Genomic DNA, 10,577 nt, shown 5'->3' on the forward strand with positions numbered 1-10,577 from the left:
ACTAAAGGCAAATATTTATCAATTTAAAATCATTGTGACTAACTCATAAAAACAATATTAAAACAAATGAAATAGTAATATTGATTGTAAAATATCAAATAAACTCATATAATAATTATTAAATATCGATTTTAAACTATTGGTATGATTTTCACCAATAAAATTTGAAATATAACAAAAGAAATATACTTTCATTAAAAAATGTTATTTTTGTATCTATTGAATTAGTTAATTTGATTTTAAATAATTAAATAAAGATATTAAATATCATATGTAAAAAATTCTGATACTTTGACAAATGCTAATAAATTATCAGTATAATTAAATTTATTATAAGGATTATATCATATATATTGTTTTTACATTAGAAAATAACTTAGAGTCTTTTTATTTCTCATTAAATCTCTTTTCATGAATTACATATTCAAAATTTTGATTAATAAACTAATATTGATGACTATTAATTTCTTGTTAAATAAGTTTTAATATAATAAATAAATCAACACATGTAAAGAAATGCACATTCAAATAAGATTATATGGTAAATATCAAATAAACTCATATAATAATTATTAAATATCGATTTTAAACTATTTATATGATTTTCACCAATAAAATTTGAAATATAACAAAAGAAATATACTTTCATTAAAAAATATTATTTTTGTATCTATTGAATTAGTTTATTTGATTTTAAAATAATTAAATAAAGATATTAAATATCATATGTAAAAAATTCTGATACTTTGACAAATGCTAATCAATTATCATTATAATTAAATTTATTATAAAGATTAATCATATATATTGTTTTTACATTAGAAAATAACTTAGAGTCTTTTTATTTCTCATTAAATCTCTTTCCATGAATTACATATTCAAAATTTTAATTAATGATTGATTTTACAAGCAATACATGCAATTTTTTAGTTCTAAAATTGAATAAAATAATTATGCCTATAACATATATATAATCGTTATAGATGGTTTTTTTTTCATATTTTTTTTGAAATCGTACTATCTTTTAAAATCAAAATTAAACTCTTTATTTTCAATTCTTTGTTAAAAAACTCATAAAATATGTTAATTATTCAATTATTGCACATATATATAGTTATAAATTTTCATATATCTTTTTGTGTTACTATAATTTATTACTTAATTAAAAATTGCACTAAAAATATAATTACAAAATTAAAAAAAAAATCATTGGAAAAAAATGTAGAGAGAAAATTAAAAAGATAAAACATTTAAATATAGTATAAAGATGAGTTATTCGATAAAATTAATATATGAGGGAAATTAAAATGTTCTAAATGTCCATTAATTATTAGTAATTGTGAGGCATTCATGTCTTATTTTTATCTTTACAATTTAAGTTTGCAAGGAGGGTATTCTTGTCAAAGCACAATCGGAAAACAATGTGTATTATACACACTTTTATAGGTATATAGATTATAAATAAATTGAACTTCTTTAAACTTGAGGCCGGCCAAGTAATGATAGCTGAAATGTTGATAAATGAAATAATCAATTTACAATGTAATTTGTCATCATTGTGAACGACGTCCAAATGTAGATAACAAAAAACATGAAGAATTGGCTTTTCCGAAGAATTCAAAAGAAGTTGAGAAAACAACAAAGTGAATTGGCTTTTCCAAAGAATTCAAAAAAAGTTGAGAAAACAAAAAGTTTAGGAAATTGCGAATGAGATTGACGACAATGATGAAAATTATAGAATATGTTGTAAGGGCCCAAATCAACTATGATCGGAAAGAGCCATCCATAACAAGTCGTAGGGAAAAAGTTCAAAAAGGTGTTGAGAAGTTGGAAAGGGTGCTATAGATGCAATATCACGACAGCTTAAGATGAGTGTATTCCACAACGACTTTTTTTAGTTTAAAAGTACACAAAAACTCTTATAAGATTGTCTACTATTCGACATTTTTAAGAATATCCTTTCGCTATGAATACAAAGTAACATGTGAAAGCATCTGTTTGATTCCATCCCGTAATTCTTTCTACTTCCAAAACCAAACTTTTTATGGGTTAAGAGTTTTTACGGTGTTCGAACGATCTCCTTTTCAAGATTCAAGTGATATCCTATCCGACATGATAGATAAAAAATATTATTTTTTAATGCTAAAATTATTACTTTACACTCCATATATGGATCGAGTCAATCTGTCACGAACATAAGATCTACTCATAAAAAGTATCGAGGAATCCAATCTAGATTTTAATGTATCCTATAAAAGTTTTTTGGCATTCAATATATAATTTTCCAGAGTTTTTTTTAGAAGTCGTGTAGTATTCACACTTAAATTTTTGAATTTCTATAATAGTTTAGTGTTATCTAAAAAATTTCCATAGATTTTCAATAAAATTCTTTGGGTACAAACTTTAAAGCCCTTGGTACAATTATAAAAACTCAAAAAATTTATTCTATTCGCCCAACAGATTTTGATGGAGTTTTATCTATTGTATAAACCTTTTTATAAAGAGAAAATAAAAGGTTAAACTTTAGTTAAAACAATATCATATATTAAATTATAATTAAATATTTAACGTATTAAAAGAAGTTTTTACGAAAAATAAAATAAAACTTCTATAAATTAATATGAATATTAATTAAATAAGTAATCAATGTTTTTAGCCCAGCCCACAAATGAATACTGACTCGTGCGAAGCCCACTTACTTATGCCTCCCTCACTTTCGCACGCACAATTTGATGCAACTGAGCAAAAGAAGAACGAACCCTAGCTAATTCCAGTTTTAGGGTTTACTATGGAAGCAGAAGATGATGCCGCGGGAACGATGATCGAGGACGAGGATATCTGCGTCAATGGAGCCGTTTTAGACGGTGATTCGAAGCGTCACAGACCAATCATTAGCCGCGAGCAGCTCGACGTCGAGGCCTACGCGGCGCTCTACTCCGGCCGCACGAAGATCACTCGGCTGCTGTTTATTGCTGAGAAAAGTGGCGTCGCCTCGATGCAGCTAGAGGCTTTGAGAATGGCGTATGATGAGATTAAGAAGGGGGAGAACACGCAGCTGTTCAGGGAGGTGGTTGCCAAGATTGATGGCCGGTTGGGCCCGAATTATGGACCGGATAATGGATGGGCCGATGCGGTTGACCGACGAGCTGATGTTCGGAAGGAGAAGCTCGAGAATGAACTCAATGCTTACAGGGTACCGTAATTTTACATTCTATCGCATGCTAAACTCGAGCACACAAGAAATTACTACTTGGTGCTTCTTTCTTCGGTTTTTTTTTTTTTGTATTTTTTTGGGTTTACTTTACTTTTAACACTCTTATTGGGTTTTCAAGCTGTTTTTATCGATGCCTTTCCAATTGGGTTTGAAAAATAAGTGACCCAATCTTGGTCTGATTGATGTAAATACACAGATTGCTGATACTACTCTGTTTTTCACCGTGACAAGTGTATTGTGTTTCTGTGTTGCAATTGGAGCTATGCAAGAACATTAATCCATTTTTATCTTAGTGTATTTTGGATCTTGTGTTAATAATTGACATTAGCTTTGATTCTTCATGTATTGTCAATTTACTGAGTTCTTTCATGTTTTTTCTTTGTACGGGGTGCTGGGTTGTTTCTTGCTTTTTTATAATTTTTGGAGGATTATTGCATAGTTTACCTACTGATAAGTACATATAACATCCTTGGCTTTTGGAACTGTCTTGTTCTGAATGTTACCTGTAAATTTAGCCTGACTCTTTTTTGTGGTGTAAAGATTTGGTGAACATTGAACTATTTGTCATTTTATTTTTTCAAATTGTTTTTAGAGTCGAAGGAATTTTTATTTTATTAGCAATATTCCAAGACATACTATGGTATGATTTGAGTTTTATTTATAGTTTGTCAGATTCAGTGGTTCGATTCCTAGAAGTAACAAATGTGAGAAACTATTCTGCTTATTTGTCAAAGTGCCAGTTGCTGATTTGTTCAATCATTTTATTTAAATCCTATCTTTGCAGTGGCTCAAGATTTAACTCTATGAATATTTCTAACCCCAACCGTCAATATACCTTCCTAAATCCTGATTTTAAATTGTTTATTCTCAGTCAACTAGTCCAAATTTTTTACTTTTTTGTCTGTGTAATGGAAACTTGTGTACATTTTTTTCTGTACAGCTGATCTGTATTTTGCCCTTTTTTCTTACCTCTTATTATTTATGTTGCAGACAAATTTGATCAAAGAGAGCATTCGAATGGGTTATAATGATTTTGGAGATTTTTTTTATGCACATGGTCATCTTGGTGAAGCTTTCAAAAATTATGTCCGCACGCGTGACTACTGCACTACATCCAAACATATCATCCATATGTGTCTAAATGCAATTTTGGTTAGCATTGAGATGGGCCAGTTCACACATGTTACTAATTATGTTAGCAAGGCTGAGCAAAGTCAAGATGCCTCAGACACCATTACAATTGCAAAATTACGTTGTGCCGCTGGTTTGGCTCATTTGGAAGGCAAAAAGTATAAGCTTGCTGCCCGAAAGGCATGCCATTTGAATATTTTTCCTACAAATTAAATGATAGTTTTAGTTTAAACTTCTATTTCATGAAATCATCTTGTCCATGTTAACTGAAAAGTAAGAACGAACTATGTACTGATACATGTCTATGGCTAAATTTAGTTGTTCTAACAGTGTCCTGTCTACTTGCAGTTCTTAGAAACTGGTCATGAACTACTGAATAACTTCACAGAAGTGATTGCACCTCAAGATGTTGCAACCTATGGTGGTCTTTGCGCACTTGCAAGTTTTGATCGTGCAGAACTGAAGGCAAATTTACAGTGCTTAAGTTGTTTTCAATTATGCATCCATAAATTTCTCATTTATGGAATATTTCTATTTGGCAGAGCAAAGTCATTGACAACAGTAACTTCAAGAGTTTCTTGGAATTAGTACCTGAAATTAGGGAGCTAATTAATGATTTCTATACCAGGTAACTAGACTTTGTTGCCTTTAAATGGTGTATACATACACATGCATCAAAGGGCAAGAAACCCGAGGCTTCCATTGTGCGACACTGATGCTACACCACCCTTGTACACCCTCTGCTCAGGCACACAAAGAGGGCGCAAGAGTCAGGGTAAATGGCTTTGTTGCACGTGGCATCCTTAAGAATTGAAATGCAATCTGGTTGCTTATTCAAATATAAAACAACTAAAAATCAGAAATCCTCCATTTTCAGTATCTTCGTGGATGATTTATAGCATCTAGTCCCTGGTTTGATTCCAATAATTGTTTTTCCTTTTGTTTTTTTCAGCCACTACGCTTCCTGCCTTGAATATCTTGGAAACCTTAAGGCGAACTTGTTACTCGACATCCATTTACACGACCATGTGGAAACTCTATACGAGCAAATTCGCAACAAAGCTCTTATCCAGTACACTCACCCATTTGTCTCTGTTGATCTGCACATGATGGCGAATGCTTTCAACACAACTGTTACAGGCTTGGAGAAAGAGCTCGAAGCTCTCATTACCAATGACCAAATACAGGTAATAAACACCAAATCCGCAGGTGATTTAACCGATCTAAACTCGGTTTCCAATGTTTGAGATCAACATACAAGTTTCAGATTTGTTTGGAATTTGCAACAATTGTCCAATTTTGTTACAGGCACGGATTGACTCCCACAACAAAATTCTATATGCTCGGCATGCAGATCTGAGGAAAGGAACTTTCCAACGTGTCCTGCAGACTGGCTGTGAATTTGATCGTGGAGTGAGAGCCATGCTTTTGAGAGCAAACCTAATCAAACATGATTATAACCTCAGAGCAGCTCGCAAGCATGGAAATGTATAGTTTGTTTATAAGAACGAGAGAGGCCCATATTTTTTGAGGTTACATGGAAAGCAAAATGGCTTGGATGCGGCTTTGTCACTCCGAGCTATCGGGATTTCGTGGAGACGGGGGAGGAGGGGTTGCCATGGGCATTGTATCAATCAATCACACAAGTTTACATTCAAATATTTTAATCTTATATTCATAGCCCTGCCTGTCAATTTTCGATTTCGGGTCATGTTGATTTATTTACACAGTTCTTATATTTGTTGGTAAACAAATGTCTGATTGCAATTTTTTTCCTCATCTCCTGTTGATCACGTCCAAATTTTTTCACCCAACATTTATAGGATAGTATTCTCTATATATATATATATATAAAACAATTTAACTAGATCACACCGATTCATATGATTATGCAATTGTCTTTATATTAAAAAATGTAGCTGGTAGTGAAAATATATTTCAAAAATTTTCTGGTAGTAAAATAAATCTGGTGCTTCGTCTCAATTGGTATTCCACTATGGATATTATTGGTCTTTGGCCAATCTCTTTCGATAACTGTAGCAATTTGCAATTCATGATATGGAACACATGATTTTGACTATTTTTTCGTACGTGTTGTCTCCATCTATATACATGTATTTCTTTGTAAAAAAAAACAACTATTTTTTATTCTCAATATTTGTAGATACCAAAAGTTCTTTATGATTGACTATAACAATCATTATTAACAAATTAATTATTTCTGAAAATCAATCTAATTTTGACAGTTACGATTATCAACAACTTATTCATTTCTTTCTCTTTTTCTAAAACACAATTTATTTATTTTAATATAATGAGAAAACATATTTATATTTCTTTAAAAAAAATTAATTTTTTTGTAGATTATGAAGGAAAAACTACTCGTTGTAATATAATATCAATACGCAGTTCTCTTGATCATTTTATTTAATAACGTAAAAAATAATATAAATAAATCTAATATAAGGCAGCTTGGAAAAATTTGTTTTATGTCAAAAAATTATTAATCCGATTTTTTTTAATAAAAGATGGATATTTTATTACTATAAATCAAAAGCGATTACATCTGAAATAAAGAATGGTGACGAACTTGTCTGACCTAGAGTCGTACCTGTGTTGAATGAGACTTGAAACGAAAATTGAAAAACGGACCCTCTTGTTGCAGTAATAAATATGAAATTCAATTTGCAAATAACAAATATACTAATAAATACATAAAAATATCAAAATCAATATACTACATCAATAACAACTCAATAAATATTTAAAATAACTACATAAATACTACTCGTCTAGTTTTTTAGAGGCGAAAATATTTATCAAATCCGTGTAATCCAATTGTCGGACAATTTCTTTCTCAATCGACAACATAGTTGGCACATTTAGTCTATCTTGCGATATTGTTGATCGAAGATAATTATATATATATATATATATATATATATATATATATATATATATATATATTTATTTATTTATTTATGTATATAAAGGGCCTTTTATTGGGCCGGACCCTGAGACAACCGCTAATTGGTTGGCCTCATAAAAGGTACGGCTCTCCGACCTACTTGACCAGACATAGAAGCAGTGACCCTAACTATTTCATGGACTGCCTGATCTATTAGTGAAGACGAAACTGCAACTTGGTAGATCCAAAACTAATGTTTTGCAATCATCTATTATTAATCCGAAGCTAGAAGAATTCGAGCATGAACAATTGAGTGCAGCAACCACTACTTGTACGTGCATCGGATTCGACCATTACATTGCAAGCCAGCTACGAGCTTCTCTAAATCTCAACGCTTCCGCCGTAGAAGGGTGATGATTTCCAGGAGTACGTCCATGCATAGCCGATATTACATGGCCTTGAGTCTCTCGAAGAATGCATCCAAAACATGCGTGAGCTAGAAAAAACAGTTGCATCAACGTTTGCATTTCACAAACCCCTTCGAGGGCTTGCTCGATTTCGCTTGCACTTGTTGTTTGCGTTGCGCCCGATTGTTCCCTAGCCATTTGTTTGCTGTTTGCCAACGTTCAATGAGTGCCATGGCTGATTTAACTACTAGTTCTGCAGGTTTGCTCCTTTTGTTCTGTTGTTTGTACCTGGTGTCCTTCTCGAAATTTTGGAACAGCAACAAGTCTTTCAGTCGAGGCAAGGATAAATCATTTATCCGCAAGACGATATTGCCCGTATACAAGTGTTTTACGTTAACGGCAGTCGTCTCTAAGATACAACGACTATTATCAAGAGTAGTAGCACAACAAACTCTTGATTTCAACGAACAAAATTTGCAGTAATCTTTCAAGTATAAAAACGAGATTGAGTGCAGCAATATGAGAAGAAATGCAATGAAAATTCAGCAGCCTTGGACAATGAATGGAGGGATTATTTATAGATGATCACCGGGTGCTTTGAAGAGACATGTTTCTTCAGACCGGTTGCAAAGAAGAGACACACTTCTAGGCAAGGGATACACTAGTTGGGCCAAAAGCAGCCAAGAGGAGACACTTTTAATACCAATGGACGCGCACTTTTCCAGAAACAGCGATGCGTGCGCAGCCGCGCGCGACACACTGTAATTGTGCAGCGCACGCACAGTAGGGCGCGCGCGCGCCCGCGCGAGAAGCTGCGTGGCCGCGCGCCCTGTTCTGGACGAATGCGCACATTCCAGTGACATGCGCGCATCCGCGTGCCCAGTTCTGTCCGAGTGCATGCACCATGCACTCTTGTGCATCCATGTTGAGTTAAAATTTAGCTTCCAAATAAATTTGGTCTAAAAAGATTAACTTTGGTCAAAGACCGCACCGCACCGACCCGAGACGAGACGAGACGAGCGCACGTGTGTTTCACCGAGACACAGCCTATTAGCGTCTTCTCCTTTCTAAAAACTTCTGGTACCCCTTGGGGCCCAAACCCTTGTCTCAACTTGGAGCTTATTAGGGAAACTTCATTTGGTGATTTTCTCAATGTGGGACAAGCCACATTAAGACATTCCACTTCCCTATACAACTCTTCACTCTTCATTATTCATTTATCCAACATGTTCCAAACAAAGTCGTTTCTATATTGCCAATTTTTAAAATCTTATGGTTAAATTACACGTATAAATATCCCATTTTATTTCACATTTAAACATTTATTTATGTGATGATATCAATCTTTTAAATTGTAGTCTAGGAGTCTAGGCTAGGGTTAATTGTAGAATATTATAAATTCCTGGTTAGAGAATTTTCTTCGTGTCGTTTGTTATAACATTTATTTACGTCAGTTTGTTTTTATTTTTAGATCAGCGAAATAGGTTGCCCACGTTCTTTCTAGAGAAGCTGCTTCCATGTCTGGTCTACTAAGAAGGGTCTCCCCCTCTCCTACTTAATTACGTCAGTAATTATACCATATTTTATTTAATATTATATATCCCGTTTTTTTTTTTAAAAAAAGATTATCACTCAATTTTATATAAAAGGAGGAATGTGATATGTATAAAAATAGCTTAAGCTATGGAGAAGAAAGCAAGTGATATTCAACGAAATAAGATGTGTTCAAAATTAATCAAATAGGGTAATAGCTAGTGAATGATATATGAGGGAATAAAAGAGGTATTTTCATCAATCTTTTAATGAATTTTGAGGCAAACTTAGAATGTGTAATTTAAGTAGGTTAGACTAGAGAAGTATACAAGTTTAAAATATTATCGGAGATTTCAATCTTCGGAAATAGAATATGATATTAAACCTAAAATTAAAACGAAGAAAATGCTTGATCTATCTGGGAAAGCAGCAAGAATTACACATGTTACTAATTGACTTATAATAAAGTTTTTGAGAAAAATGATATGGAAAATTCTATAAAAGATAGATGTTATACCATGATTGGTATATTAGAATGGAATAAGCAATTAATGAAATTAACTTTAATTTGGAATGAAATAAGAGTAAGTATCATGTAAGACCGTCTCACGGATCATAATCTGTGAGACGGGTCAACCCTAGTCATATTCACAATAAAAAGTAATACTCTTAGCATAAAAAGTAATACTTTTTATGGGTGATCCAAATAAATGATCCATCTCACAAATATGACCCGTGAGACCGTCTCATACAAGTTTTTTCCATGAAATAATTAGGTAAAAACTTGTCTGAGACGGTCTCATGGGTCGTATTTTGTGAGACTAATCTCTTATTTGGGTCATCCATAAAAAAATATTACTTTTTATGCTAAGAGTGTTACTTTTTATTTTAGTAGGGTTGACTCGTCTCACATATAAAATTCGTGAGACCGTCTCACAAGATATCTACTCAAATAATTATATGAATAAAATGATATGCTTGTTATGTTCAAATGATTGGTGGCAGAAAAATGAAAAATAAATTGAATAAAATTAATTATAATTGTCAAAAAATTCCTTAATTAAATTTCAAAAGAACAACTACTCAAAAATTATTGTTATCATTATTATTAAAAATAATGAAATTATAAATATTTATACTCTATTAATTATTATTGATACTCACGAGAAATTTAGGGTCCGATCCACGCAAGCGTCACTAATCCAGACACGGGCTTCAAAATTACCCTGAGCCTGAAATCACAAATAAGACCGTTAGGAGGGGGCCAGGTGGGTGTCCTGGCGTAGCCCCTTCGACGCTCAAGTCAGAGACTGAGGGTATATGGGGGGAGCAGCTAAGGGCGCTGCTGAAAACAATATAGTGAATGAATCAACTGAACAATCAA

General features: G+C 32.6%; 1 protein-coding gene across 1 annotated transcript; it reads left to right on the forward strand.

Moving 5' to 3' along the window:
- Window positions 1-2,713: 2,713 nt before the first annotated feature.
- On the forward strand, window positions 2,714-6,068 carry LOC140841450 (COP9 signalosome complex subunit 1-like). The gene is made up of 6 exons (XM_073208898.1): window positions 2,714-3,193; window positions 4,205-4,525; window positions 4,694-4,810; window positions 4,888-4,973; window positions 5,298-5,532; window positions 5,654-6,068. The coding sequence occupies exons 1-6, from the start codon at window positions 2,789-2,791 to the stop codon at window positions 5,837-5,839; spliced, it is 1,350 nt and encodes a 449-aa protein (XP_073064999.1). The 5' UTR covers window positions 2,714-2,788; the 3' UTR covers window positions 5,840-6,068.
- The last annotated feature ends 4,509 nt before the right edge of the window (window positions 6,069-10,577 follow it).

Source organism: Primulina eburnea, chromosome 9 (genome assembly GCF_022965805.1).
Source record: "Primulina eburnea isolate SZY01 chromosome 9, ASM2296580v1, whole genome shotgun sequence".
Lineage (NCBI taxonomy): Eukaryota > Viridiplantae > Streptophyta > Magnoliopsida > Lamiales > Gesneriaceae > Primulina > Primulina eburnea.

Coding starts and splice junctions, on each gene's coding strand:
- LOC140841450 (XM_073208898.1), top strand. CDS start 2,789: ATGGAAGCAGAAGATGATGCCGCGGGAACGATGATCGAGGACGAGGAT. Junction 3,194..4,204: donor ATGAACTCAATGCTTACAGG/GTACCGTAATTT, acceptor TTTATGTTGCAG/ACAAATTTGATCAAAGAGAG. Junction 5,533..5,653: donor TTACCAATGACCAAATACAG/GTAATAAACACC, acceptor ATTTTGTTACAG/GCACGGATTGACTCCCACAA.